Source organism: Anas platyrhynchos, chromosome 1, assembly GCF_047663525.1.
Source record: "Anas platyrhynchos isolate ZD024472 breed Pekin duck chromosome 1, IASCAAS_PekinDuck_T2T, whole genome shotgun sequence".
NCBI classification, from domain to species: domain Eukaryota; kingdom Metazoa; phylum Chordata; class Aves; order Anseriformes; family Anatidae; genus Anas; species Anas platyrhynchos.
This window is the reverse complement of record NC_092587.1, coordinates 164,665,521-164,679,663: the sequence shown is the minus strand read 5'-3', so window position 1 is coordinate 164,679,663 and position 14,143 is coordinate 164,665,521. Positions and strand designations below refer to the sequence as shown.

The 14,143-nt window shown below is 39.8% G+C and overlaps 1 protein-coding gene across 8 annotated transcripts in view; it reads right to left on the bottom strand.

Moving 5' to 3' along the window:
* Positions 1-2,022: 2,022 nt before the first annotated feature.
* KLF12 (KLF transcription factor 12) overlaps positions 2,023-14,143 on the bottom strand; it is a 246,687-nt gene continuing 234,566 nt past the window's right edge. For all 8 annotated transcript variants that reach the window (XM_027473007.3, XM_038185326.2, XM_027472998.3 and 5 more), the window contains one exon: positions 2,023-10,165. In XM_027473007.3, coding sequence (XP_027328808.1) covers positions 9,984-10,165 — 182 coding nt within the window. In that variant the 3' untranslated portion in view covers positions 2,023-9,983. The remainder of the gene's footprint in view (positions 10,166-14,143) is intronic.

The window sequence follows — 14,143 nt, the reverse complement described above, 5'->3', positions numbered from 1 at the left end:
AAGATCTGTTCTAGCACGGCTTTGGTTTAGACGCATCTCTTGATAAGGCTCAGAGGTCTCCAAATCAAATCACTTTGTTTACTTGTTTCTCTGCCTGTAACCATGTAACATTATGGTTTTTATTAGATAAATGATCGTATCGGCTAAAAGCAAGTGAATGGAACTGCAAGGGAAATGGAAAATTCACATTTAAGGAGAAATTTCACCATTAAGGGCAAAGTGCAGCTCAAAGCCTCTGCCTTGGTCTCCACAGCTATCCTGAATACTGCCTCAAACATACAAGGAACTGTTCCACAGATGCCCAGAGAAGCCCGTGGGTCTCAAAACATCCCTAGGAGCCAACACAAGTAGCACCCAAATTCAACAAAGTACAAAACTGATTTTTCCAGTTCACCAAAGCCTTCCTTCACCTGTTTCTTCACTTGACAGGCACACAAGGAATGAATCCTCTCTCAGCTGCATGGGCATCTTAAGGGTGCTGTACATTAATTGTATCACTGCAAACAGGGAATGAAGAGGGAAAGAAAAAGGCAGAGACAGACATCCAATTCCAATTTAAAGTACTTAGCAAACTCAGATTATATACTAATGCAAAATATTTTTATATCATCCCAGGACATTTTTGTTTATACTGCTCAGTGCTATTTTATTTGTTCCAGCTTTGCCACAGATGCATAAACACTGAGAAAGGAGAAAGAATGTGTACTCTATATGATGGCTTTTAAAAAGTCAGAAAAGCAAGTAAAGTCCATTTCTTAAGAAAACATTCAATTAAAAAAAAAATCGCTATATGTTTAGAGAAAAGTTTTTTTGTGTGTTTTTTTTTTTTTTTTTTTTTTTTAAACAAAGGTTTAATTTTAAAAGTTAATAACTATGTATTCCAGAAGGTTTGAGTCATCCACAGTAATAATTAGGGGGTTTGTTCCATACAAAATGCTTTATTTAACCTTCATGCCTCCATTCAGATAATTATACAAATGCATACATTTAAAGGTTTAAACTCTATTTCAATTCACAGCTCAATTCATAGGAAAGTTGAATACAGAAAAGCAATGCACCAACAAAATATGTCTGAGACACCATTAAAAACGATAACACTTGTTCATTTAGATCTTTGAGAATAGACTGGAATAATCATCCTCTGACAGAATTTCATTAGGGGATTCCCTTTACATTATCATAGGGCAAAAAAAATCACCATTTTACAGTAAGAGGAAAAAAAGCTCTGAGTATATTTACAATACATACACTATACATAAATACAAGAACAACACTTACATAATATTAATAAACTTATAACATAGGTGTTGTCTAAACACTACATAGCATATAAATGCAGAGGAAACTATCGGGAAATTAGATCTTCAGATGATTAATTTTATTATTGTTGAAGAAAAGTAATTTTTGCATGGAAAATCTTTTGAAAAGGCAAAATAAAAGACGAGAAACTACTGCTTGCTTGCTTGCTAGCACTGGTATTTTTATTCCTTTGAAGTACAGGGCTTCTATCGACACTATTATCTCTATGGGGTTACTGATAATGACCCTCCCTTTTGCATCTTATCGTAGGAAAAAGAAAGAGGTTCCATACATACTAATTCCATTGTTGTGAAGCTTCGGTCCCAAATTAATCGCTTTATAAACTACGGGATGTTTTTGTATTTTTACACAGGAGGATCAAATGAACACTCATTGGTACATACAGCTCTAACGACCTGATTAGAAGGAACAGTTGGAGGCCAAACACAGCCCCATCCTTCGGATTTCATTCAACTAATGCCATAGGGGAATTTGCTTCATCCATAAGTGACTTGGCCAAGAATGGTATTTTTCATTATTCTGTTGTTTCTTCCTAAACGCAGCTGAAAGAAACTTTCCAAATTAATGGTATTTTTGACCCCACATGTTGATAGCAGTGTCCAAATCTCTTGTTCACTTGAAGTGTATGAATGTGCATGTCTGTGTGTGTGGGTTGAAGGTCTTAAGGCTGGTGGTGCATGAAACTTAAGTAATTCATTACTATCTCCGTGTATATTCTGCTGTAAGTGCAAATGGGATATATAACTTCTTGGGGACAGAGCAGGTCAAGAGAGCATACTGTGTAGGTGTTCAATGGAGAAATTACATTACCAAGGAAGCAATGTATAGGACAATAGGGAAAAATATACTGTGGTGGTTTTCTTTTTTTTTTTTTTTCTTTTTTTTTCTTGTTTAATGAAAAACAAGATGCAAACATAGCATTGAAAAATAGTTTGAAGCCAGAAACGAGAACATAAATTCTGAATTTTGAAATAATTTGGTTTGTTTGTGAATATTGTGGCTCACACTATATTTCCAAAGAAACTCTTTACATGTAGAAAGGCAAGAACAGGGAAAAAAGCAGCATCTGAACCCATGTCTGTGCTACGTGGTTCTTGATTATGGCAGTCCATTGAAGCTTTTACCTATTTGAGTGTGTCTCCTACCAGACACCGAACTCTTGTTTTAAATGCAGAGCTAGCAGCATGAAGCAAGGCTTAGCAAGTCAATGGACCACCATGCATGTTTTCTAACTGACAGCACCTTGGCTCACTGACATTTCTGAGAATGAGCCGGGGGGAACATTGCAGGTCACACATATGGACAAGAGGACCCCAAATAACTTTTGCTGTTCTTATTTTCATAATAGCTAAAATTTGCATTCACAGTTTTGCTTGTCTGGAGGACTGAATGATTGTTTACTGAATAATCTACAAATCACTCCAAAGACAACTCAGTTTATTTCATAATTTAAAGTCTGTAAGCACAAGCTGCTATAGAGGTATGTTGGGAAATCAACAAAACAAAACAAAACAACCAAACAAAATCAACCCCCGATCAACAACAACAAAACCCCTCTGTGTTTATTTTTTCAGAAGGAAACCCCAGAAGCCTGGCTCATTTCATGATGGTGAAGACCAGATGCCCCTTCCTACGCAAGAACTCACACACCTAGTGCTGGAGTCAGCCAAACTCCCACCACCGTGCATTTCTAGGGGTGTCTCCTTGGAGCACTGCAGCTCAAAGTTGCAGAACAAAGGACCAAGCCTTCCTCTCCAACAAACAGCTCAGGTATAAGAAACTCACGTTTCCTTTGTCCTTCTGATGACACATTCCCTGGTGCTCTCCTCAAATCCCTAGCGTGAATTGAGCTCTTTTATGTGCTTAATATTTGGAGATTAAGTTCAGGATGACAGAATAAGTATATGCATGTTCTGATGGGATTATTTCCACTGATGTCTAACAGATTTAAAAATAAGTTGTTACTAAACTAGTGGTCTTCTCACATGATTAACTGGCATGCATCAGTGTCTAGTTTTTACACGCACGTCCACATGCTTTTATTTTGTACCTCTGCTGTCTTCCATACGTGAGCATCTTTGTGCACATGCAATCCTGCTATGGTGAATAAAAATGAAAACCCATGCAAACAGAAATCCACTGAGGGTAGCAAAATCTGGGTAAAATGTGGAACTGCCCGAGTACAAAATTCTACACAGATAAATGGTGGGTACAAATTTAGAGAACAGAAAGCAATCGTTCTTGGCAAAGGCATTAGGACAACCAGTTACATTTTCATCTCCAATAAATTCATTTTTAGGAACAGGAGAAGCACGAGGGATGGCATTACACCACTTTTTTAAGACTTCATTAGCGTCAGTAATTTTTTATTTTATTTTTTTGACAGAAAACTATTAGATTAAAAATAATAATAAATGAGAAACAAGGACAGGAAGAGACAGATCTGCCCATTTTCTAGTGCGATCAGTCTATGGGTGCAATTGTTTAGGCCACTTAATATTAAAAACAAAACCCTTCATCCACTCCAGTAATATCAGCTTCTTGGTTGTTATTCAGATAGTCTCTAGACTAAGAGTTCCCACTTTTTTCATTCCTTTGCCCCTAAAATAATAATATATAAAGTGATATATTTTTTCCACTCTTGGAGTCAATCAGTTCAAAGATGGTATTAAATACCAGTGTTACACGAAGAATAGAAAGGAGACATTAGATGAACTCAGCTCCAGAGTTCAATGCAAAGGATTTTTCAGGAGAATCCCTGTTCTAGTGTGTACCCTAAAAAAGCTCCATTGGGCTAATTGCTGGTTTTTGGAATATTTTACTACAGAATACCCTGGATATATGGGCATATCAGACATAAATTAGGAAGAAATGCCATAAAACACAATCAACTCCATTTACACCTACTTAGAATCCATATGGATATGAGTAATTTGTAAACTAAGACCCATTCTCATCTCACGAGTATATGACAGACGTTATTTGAGAAAATAACTAAAACTTCTAACAAAATATCTCAATATGTGAAAATAGAAATGGCACTTTGTGTTTGCTTCTGTGCTGCATTATTGTTCTCAGAGTACAATTTTATTTTAATCTTATTGTTGACAGAATCCTGTAAATTATTGCTGTGTAAAAGTATAGGAACATCCCATCAGTTCTAATAACAGGCACTTTCAGTTTTTGTTTCATCCTTTAAAATAGATATTAGGCTATCTTGCTGAAGTGCATGTGCATTTTAAATGTCACAGCTGTCCCTCTACCACTGTTTTTGTTGACATGCTGCTGCACCTAGAAGATTGAACTCCCCTGGAATTGGCAAAGAGCAGCTGCTTATTTCAGCTCTGCAACCTTTATTCGAGATGCATTGTTGTCAGGGAAATACAAGAACAAATAAAATCAAATGAGAGTTTGCTGTTACTGTATCTGCCATTCACTGTAAATTGCCAGGAAAAAAAAAAAAAAAAAAAAAAAAGCTTTTCATATGGTTTTCATTTTAAGCATTTTTTTTTTCATTTATTCAGTCAAAGACATTCTGAGTGTTGACTTATTTGACATTAAAGGACACAATATGACTTCACTATATCGCATGCCATCTGCAAAACAGCAAAGAAGTGTCCATTCTGTCTTGCAGAGAAAACACACTCTCCAAAATGGAATCATCTACTTCTTAACATTTTCTGTTTAAGCTTTGCAGGGCATTATTTAACGCTTTTTTGATGAAAACCAAAGTTTCTTTTTTTTTTTTTTTTTTTTTCTTAATGTACTTCATTTAACCTATTTACACCCCATGAAAAATTGTGAGTTTGAAAATACTTTTCCACTATCACATATATTACAGAATAATTAAACTGTTGCAAGTATAGTAAAATACTTTCAATGTATTTAAATTTCTAAAGATGCAGTATCCTTATAGTTACCTTTTTTTTTTTTTTTTTTTTTTTTTTTTACTAAAAACTGATTTACTGGTGCAATTGATCAGAATTGAAGCATTTTTAAATGACCAACGGGCATGACTTTAATAAGCATATTACACAGCAACCGTAATGCTACCATGAAACTGTGAAAATATAACAATCCTCTTTAAATTTCTTTGTGTGCTTCTCCAGTTATAAATCACAGGCAAAGGCATAATACAGTAATACAAGCTGGTTTCTTAAGAAGGTAGTATTTCCTTTTACAGTATTTATTTCCAATTCTTCATCTTTGTTTTTATGAACTTGCTTGTTTATGTATCCACACATGGGAGGAGGCATGTGGAAGTGCTGGCACTTACATGCATGGGCGTATGGGTGAGCATGTAGGAGGAGGGCAGACTTCCTGAACCATCCTTAGGCACGTCTGCTCTGGAAGATGCTGTTTCTCACACTGACCTTTCCAAACCAAAGCTCAAACTAAAAAAATAAGCAAGGTATTAACAGCGAAACTTACTCTGGTTTGAGGCAACCACCTTCAATAAAAGAGAAAGAGATTTTTTCCATTAAACAGCATTTATTATCAGAAGATAAATTTATAAATGGCAACTAGAATACATTTTCAATGTGGCTAATGGAAAACGAGACTTATGATCACTGCTATTCCCATTATTAAAGGGGAGAAAGGTTGTCCAGCTATTTGTCCATGCTCTGCACTGTGAATTTACCCCAAACATCAACATCACTGATGTCATTTTTAACAGTTAATTTTGTTATACATTACTCCAGCAAATAATCATATATACACGTCAGTCTAAATCTATTTCATTAATTGTGTAAGCATGATAGAGAATAAGGAATACTGCATCTTCATCCCCAGTATAAATTGCTGTTGCAATGAGCCGATTTTACAGTGCTGAATAAAACAGGTGCTCAAAATATAATGACAATTTAAAATTTAAAAATTTCTGTATCAAAGCTGCTTGCTCGTTACATTTTCATATAATGCTGGCTACTGAGATTTCCTGACAAATCCACTGGATTCTTTTGAAAACACCTGAAATCTGACACTTTGTGGCAGTCTCCCAAAGGGGCTGAGCTGTAATGTCCACAGTGGGTATTACCTGTCCTTTGCTCACACCGAAAAGCATAAATCTTTTTCTGAAAGAATGGGGACACCGTATATATTTGTATTTCCCAACTGCTCCATTCAGATGGACATACGGTGCACTGCCAAGAGGAGATCTGGTATTTCTGCATGCCACACATGATGTAAGCCTTCACCACAGCTATGCAATGTTGCGGCACGGCAGTGGGCCACCGGGATTTTTGAGGAAAATGCCATGGAGTAACCACCCTCAACCTCTGCACAAGCACCAAAATTTGGCGGGCCTGGACCACAGCCACTGGTGGAAGAACACCCTGAGAAGCTGGGAGACATCAGATCCACGTCCGAACACCCTCCTCCCATCAAGTAATTTCTCTTAAAATACTTCTGAAGGGGGAAACCAAAACTGAGAATATCCTCAAAAAATACCTCCGGCCAAAGCCTGAGGGCTCTGATACAAAAGAGACACTTGCCAAGGATCATACTGGCTACTTGAAACCCAGTGGTAGACTGCTGCTGGTTGGCCAAGGTGTCTAGAGGTAGGGTTGTAGGGCAGCATAAAAAGCTCGTACACGTCTGCTAGGAAGGCCAAGTATCCATTTTTGCCTGTTAATTAAGGAAATTTAGTGTGCACTGCTCTATCTTTTAGCTTCATTCTGTTCCCATTGGCATGCTCTGAGCCTGTGACCCTCGACTCGAGCTCTGCTTTACCCCCTTGTCACTTTGGGGTTCCTTGAATAAAACCAGACCCTCTTTCTGTTGTGTTTCGTACGTATAAAGTAACAGGGAACCGGCTGAAAGACAAGGCGTTCACAAAGAGCAACTTCTGCCTTGGGAAACGAACCTCCTCGGGTTTCTCTGTGCAGTCAGCACAGGACAGTTCAAAGCTGCACACTGAAATTTAGGGTCTCTCGATTGCTCTTTTCTCACCATTGACTACAGAGGAAGCGTGAAGAAGACATTGGTCCCTCCCTGTTACATTCAGCCCTTGTGAACAACATCAGAGATGATGACTCTCACTGCTTCTCTTGAATGCTAACAGAACAGCCTTAATAGATTCTCGTTCAATAAATTTCATTTTCTATGAGGGGAAAATCACAGATTCTGCTGCTATTCAAGTTCTTGGTAGTTAAAATGTTCTCAGGCGAGAAAATAATTCTATAAATTGACTTGTACCTGACCTGAATTCTTTCCCAAAACGTTGAGAATTACTGATTCATTTAGAGGGAATGACACTGAAGCACAAAAAAGTAGACCTCGAATGCAGTCCATGAACCACCTCAGGCACAACGCTGACAATCCGTTTTTTAAGTAAGTAACGCTGTTGGTAAAAACCCAGTTCTGTTGCTCCACGATGCCTTATGGGCTATCAAAAAGCCCCTATTTGTTTCAGCCGTTTTAAAACTGCATCGACACTTGGTGTTGTTGCTTGAATACTAACTCTGAGCTGGGTACTAAAACACAGCCAAATTTTGTGGAAGATTACCAGCGTGGTCAGTGGGAAATGGGAGAGGCATTTTTCCTGCTATGACTGCTGATAATTTGTCCTGGGTTTCTATGTTGACCAGTCAGCAGAGGGCAAACTGAATTTTAACAGTACTGAAGTTCTTTAAGGGAGCTGATAAATTATCCATTATTGGGGAACATTTACACTGTATTTAAAGACAATCATACTCCAGAGCCTCTAAATGCTGTTAGAAAGTATTATCCCAGTCTTATTAATCCTCCATTAACTGTAATTGCTTTCAGTATTTGTGTGGGTACTCTGTGCTGCTTTTTTTTTAAAGCTTATCTTGATTTCTGAACCCCCACCAACATTACAACCATTACTTCAGGAATCAGAAATGAATTCAGACTGATCAAACATTTAAAAATGAACAAGTGGCATCACAAGTTTAATCTGTGCAATTCCTGGAACCAAATATTCATAATTAAATGCATTGCAAAAGACCTTTATGTATACATCTTTTATCTCTAAGCTATAAAAGTCTCAACACTTAAAAATCTTGCCAAGTCTCTTCTTTGTCACATTTAGCTGAATAGGCAGATCCTTGTGAGGAAGGAAAACAGAAAAATACTATTCTGTTTTCACGAACAACTGATGACTAAGAGTTTCTCTCTTTCCACCATAATGTAATTAATATAAATTGATTCACAATTATAGGGCTGTATGGGAATGATCAAGAATTTCCTTTTATTTAATCTGAAAAGTCTTGGATTGAAAATCCCAGCAGAGGCAGCCACTGCTACCCATATAAAGGGCCATTTGTATCATAACAGACAGCTGGCAAAATCTAGTTATTCCCTAATTCCCAGGGAGAAACATAATGTCTTGCAGAGCACCATTCCAGAACCATTTCTCCTTCCTACTTACAGTTCATCCACTGACTCCTCAATGCTCAGATCTTTCCTTTATCTGTCTTGCTTTCCAGACACAAATAAGTTTTATGTTGAAGGAAATGAATGTACTTAATTGTGGTACCTAGCAGATCAGTGAAACCATCAGAAAGATTGACTTAAATGGTCTTACATGCTATTCTCCATCCCTGCCTTTTGTTGGTGTGGAGTGCATTATTGTTTTGAGAACCATTTTACTCATTATTGCTTTTTCTCTGCAAGAGACGCAGCCCTTTCTTCTGTTTTGTTTTGTGGGTACATTCAATTCCATTCCACGGATGGCTACACCCCTAACCTTGGTACCAGCAAGCATAAGATCTGACTACTTCCTTGCATTCAAACACTGGTCACGGGGAAGAGGATACCTGCAGGAAAGAAAACTGCACTTTGAGAACGGGGTAGTAGTTTTCAGATCGGCTTTTTCTATACAAATCAGGAAATGGTTCTAAATAAGTCCATGGTAAAATACAGATACTTAATATTGTACTTTCAGCAGAAATGCTGCTGCCCCTTTTTTATTTTACAGACTTGAAAACAACAAAAGAAAAAGAAAGGAAAAAAAAAAGGATAAAAGAAAAAGGTTAAATGGCTGGTGTCCTCAATAGCATAATGACAACTTGTGGTACAACATTAAAATGCCACCATTGTTATTGCAAAAGTCTGCTCCAGCAACCCTTCGGCTCTGACGGTGGGACCTCTCCAGCAGGATCTTCTCGCCTACTCCCACACAGCTCATCTGTAGCACAGCTCGGGCGTGAGGCTGACACTGGCCAGGTGGTATTCGAAACAAGGGGAAAAGATGGGATAATAAAGGTCTACCGGTCTTGCTCTCATCATCATCATCGGTTTGTGGCATCTGATCCTCCAATCAGCAGTGATTTTTCAGGAACAAAATGTCCGACAGCTAAGAAAACATACAAGCTATAAACATTTTTTTTTTAAAGGACGCAGCATGTAAAATAATGCCCATTCCTGTAGCATTTCGGCTGCTATTTCCCAGGTGATTGTGATGACACTTTTGGGGTGTAACCATGCTGAGGGGCAGACGGGGTTAACTTCAGATGGCGAGGAGAAGAGTGGCACTTCTTTTCCTGCTTTTTTTTTTTTAATTATTTTTTTTTTGTTACAGACGGCAGGGACAGCCCTGCCTGTTAACACTGTAGAAGGGGATTCAGCCCTGCTGAATTCACTCCGGGTAGTTAAGAGACCCAGCTCTTAAGCTCGGCTGGAACAGGTAGCGTTTCTCAAACCAGCATGTGCCTGCGGCGGTGGAGCGCCAAGTGATCTGAGCGGGAAAAGCTGCGGTCACAGTCTGCACACTTGAATGGCTTCACTCCCGTGTGCTTGCGGTAATGCCTCGTCAGTTCGTCGGAGCGAGCAAACTTCCAGGTGCAGCCTTCCCAGGTACATTTGTAGGGTTTTTCTCCTGGCAGAGACAAAAGAAAGGGGTGGGGGGGAAACAGGTGGTGACTTTCACCTCCTTGCTCTTAATCCCCACAACCCCCTCTGTACGCTTCCCATGAACACCCACTGCCTAGGGGTTTCTTTAGGCCAAATTACACAATTACTACGAACCGAATCTGCTGAATATAAGGAAAGGGCCTCGAGATTTATCATTCCTGTGGCATTCACATGACTAAGAAAATCAACAGGATTAAGGCAACAGTATAGATCCTACCTTGCAGGGGTGATGCAGGGATTAACATGAGGACAAAGGGCTGTGTAATTATTCCCATGATTACTGTACAAGTTTGCTAGCCTCATCCCAACAAGCTGTACTTTCTCCCAAAACGGCCAGCCTGCCCTATTTTTCAGCAATTTATCACAGGGTGCCAAGGACTTCCAATTATTTATAGGAAGTTTATGAAGGTTTCTAATTATTTGTATAAACAACACTGCAGGACGTTTCTTAGCAAGCTGGTAAAAATGAAGTATGATTTCCCAAGGAAACATAAAAATTCAATCTGCAAAGTGTCCTCTTTATTTATTGCACTTACTCATGTTCAGTAAAATTAATTTTGCCTGTAAGAAGTTACCAGGAATGGTCTATGATTTTTAAAAGTACTTAGCCATGGAACTTGCACACAGCTATTGACAAAAAAATGATTTACCTCAATGAGACCAGACTTGGGATAAGAGCAGTTTTGGAAAATTCCACCCCCCTACTTTTTGTCTGATGTTAAACATGATGCATGCCCCAGGTTCTGTGTCATATTGTGTCACAGGAGAAGATTAATATGGCTGATCTAGACTTTGTGCTTTAATAAAAGAAATTGCTACAAAATCCCATTTTTGCCACCTTTGAAGGCTGTACTTGTTTGGGATTTCTATCACCACTCTTTAATGTCTACATGTTAAATGCTCTTGGGAGTTACCTTGATCCTACAGTTGAGCGTGCTTCAAAACTGAGGAAGGGAAACTGTGTGGGGTCTGCGTGCATGTTCCTCTGGTGTGTCAAAAGTGATTTTTTAACCTCCCCTTCCTGAACCAGCTAACCACAAGCAGGACAGCACAAGAGCATCTCTGCAAATACTGTTCCCTTTGTCAGACACAAGTCGTTCCTCGGTTATATGTTATCATGTATGAATCATGAGCAGCTCGTGAGATACCTTTCCAATTACACAAACCAGAGATACAACATTTGCTTTGTTGCAGGCAGCACCTCCCTCCCCGTGTCTCTTAGAAAGTCAGTAAATGTTTTGCCGAGCGCCTGGAGTTTCAAAAGAAAATCACCGCCAAGTTCAAACAGCCCTGAGAAGTCCAGCTGAAATGGCCACGGGTGTCTCTGTAAGGAAGTCAGATGCTGTACAGGCACATGGTGGGGCTGTCGGCAGCATTTGAGCTCGCTGGGGCTCAAATCGTGTGCACCATCTGGGCTGCGCTGCAGTTTTGATGTCGGATGGGGGTGGGAAACAGTTTCAGTGGGGAGAGCCCAGCTATCCAGGCTCTGGGCTGACAGGCTGGACTTGCCAAGCCTGCAGCCGGAGCTCTGCACTGGCAGCCAGGTTGCCCAGCTGATTTTACAAGCCCCCAGCTGAGCAGCACCCGCTGTGCCCAGGCTGCCATGGCGGTGCAGCAAATGGCAGGGCACGTGCTCTTGCCAAGGACAAAGCGCTGCAAAATACACTTGGATTTGTCACTGAACTGCCTTGCATACGTGCCCTTGCTGCAATCAGCTGGTGTGGAGCACTGTACAAATATACATGTAAGTCCTGCCATCTGACTGGGCAGGTCTGCCCCCGTGGTCCCGTCACACTGTGTGGACGGTCTGCAAGTGGAGCACTTGCCGCTTCCAGCTTCAGCATACTTTTGGGCACTCTTCTTTCAATGCCTGGTCCGGCCCCTGTTGGTTTCTTTGACCACAGAGACCTCCAGAACAAAGCAGAGAGGTATTTCCCATGGTTTGGGTCCTTACTGAAAAGGCTCTGTGAACCTGTGTCTCTCCTTACCCCATGATCCTTCCCTGCTATGGCCACTTTGGCACAGAAAGTCCCAGATCTTCTATCCCATGGTAGAATGCCAATGGAGAACTCGATGCGGGAAGGAATGGAAGATGAAAGAGAAATACCAGAAATAGTTTGTTCTTCCTTTAACACAGTATCACTTTGGGTAAGAAACAAGAGCCAGCTGGCAGAAAGACGTGAGCATTGGCCACTCAGCTGAAGTTCCCAGGTGTTGCTTCCAGCCCTTCTCCTCAATGAGCCGTGCTCACCCAGCCCCTACACAGCTATGTGAAAGAGACAGGACTAACCACATTCCTCTCACGCTATTTACACCACTGAAGGAAAATATCTCTTACAAGCTCAACCTAAGAAGACCTTTCATTATTTTCAATTAAATAAGTGTTTATAGCATAAAAAGAAAAAAAAAAAGCAAGACAAAGCAGAATTACTCTAAAGACATTCAGTAATATACATCTTGAAAAAGGCATTGTAAAAGAGACCATCAAAGATATGATTTTCCTTACAGATTAATCAATAACATTTTAGGCAAACCTTATTTTTAGGAAAAGAATAATTTTTTTTTTTTATTAAACACTCACATTATCTGTGGATGGCCTGTCATCAGAACAAAAAGTTCTTATTCATAGGCAATACTATATTAACTGTGTTAATATATGAGCCTCTGCTTGGTAACATCCCCAGAATGAAGGCTAACCACTGATTCCTCAAGAACTTCAGTAAAAAACAGAAGGTGCAAGAGTTCAAAGCATAAGAAAGGGTCATTGGGAGCAGATCTGTCAGAGGATGGGAATCTGGTGCCAGATTTCCCACTCCAGCTTTGGCTGATGAACTTGAACACTCACAGCTGAAATTCACAGTACAATCAACAGAGAAACGGGACCTCATGGGGCAGCCCAGAAAATGGTGATCAAGGCAGTGGACAAACCTAGCTAGTTAATTGGAGTAAACTGTCCCCAGTGCTTACTGATCTGTGGGGCTTTGGTGGCTCTGGCCAATGCTGGGTGCACTCCCAGGCCCACAGGTGGACTACAGCCCTCCAGAACAGAGGAGTGACACATATATATATCACCATTTCAAGTCTGGATTGCAGTGGAGTTGAAGTCAAACACTCAACTCAGACACTTCTGCCTTTGTGCAAGCACTTGAGCTTAAGTGCCTAAGACACTCTTGGGTTCAAAGTACGTCTTTTTCTTCAGCTCCCTCAATGGCTCAGCAGATGCCAGAGCATGGACCTCAGAGTTACTGCCATGGACAAAGGCTCTCAAATGCTCATTCAGCTCTACAGAGCAAAGGCAGGCAGTGTGAGCTCTGCCCAGGTGTCCTGGTTTCAGTTAGAACAGAATTAATTTTGTAGTGGAGAAATGGAAATGGAGGAGGAAATCAAAACAGCGGACAGGCTTTGGAAAATGGTAGGAAGGAGAGCTGCAGAAAGAGACTTAGAAGTTGCAGTAATTAACACAGGGAGGAAAAGAAAACTGGAAAAAAAAAGAAGAAAGACCATTAGACAGTTTAATTTTCTGAATCTGTAAGGTTTTAGACTTATATAAGGTACCTTTTTTAAAAATAAAAGCCTGAAGCTGTGAACGTATTCACGAGAGCTGATCCTCTACTTTCCCAGCTGTCTTTGAAAGCTCAATTACTTTGCCCCAAACGCTGACAAAAAGATTCTGAAACACAGAGAAACTTTATTCTGATGGTATTCTGCAGCTCTGCAATACATAGACAGTAAACAGTATACCATGACAGTCATTTACACAAATCAAGTGGGACCCAGGAGCATGAGAAGGCTCTTTTAGGCAGTTCCCCGTAGAAAATGAGTATTTTCTATTGTTTGGGGAAGTTAATTAGAAAGTTTTAAAGGCATGACTCAATGCCCCAAATGGAACTAGTCATTTTTTAATCTTCTATTAACAAAACATCTGCTTCTAAGTGCCCTCCAA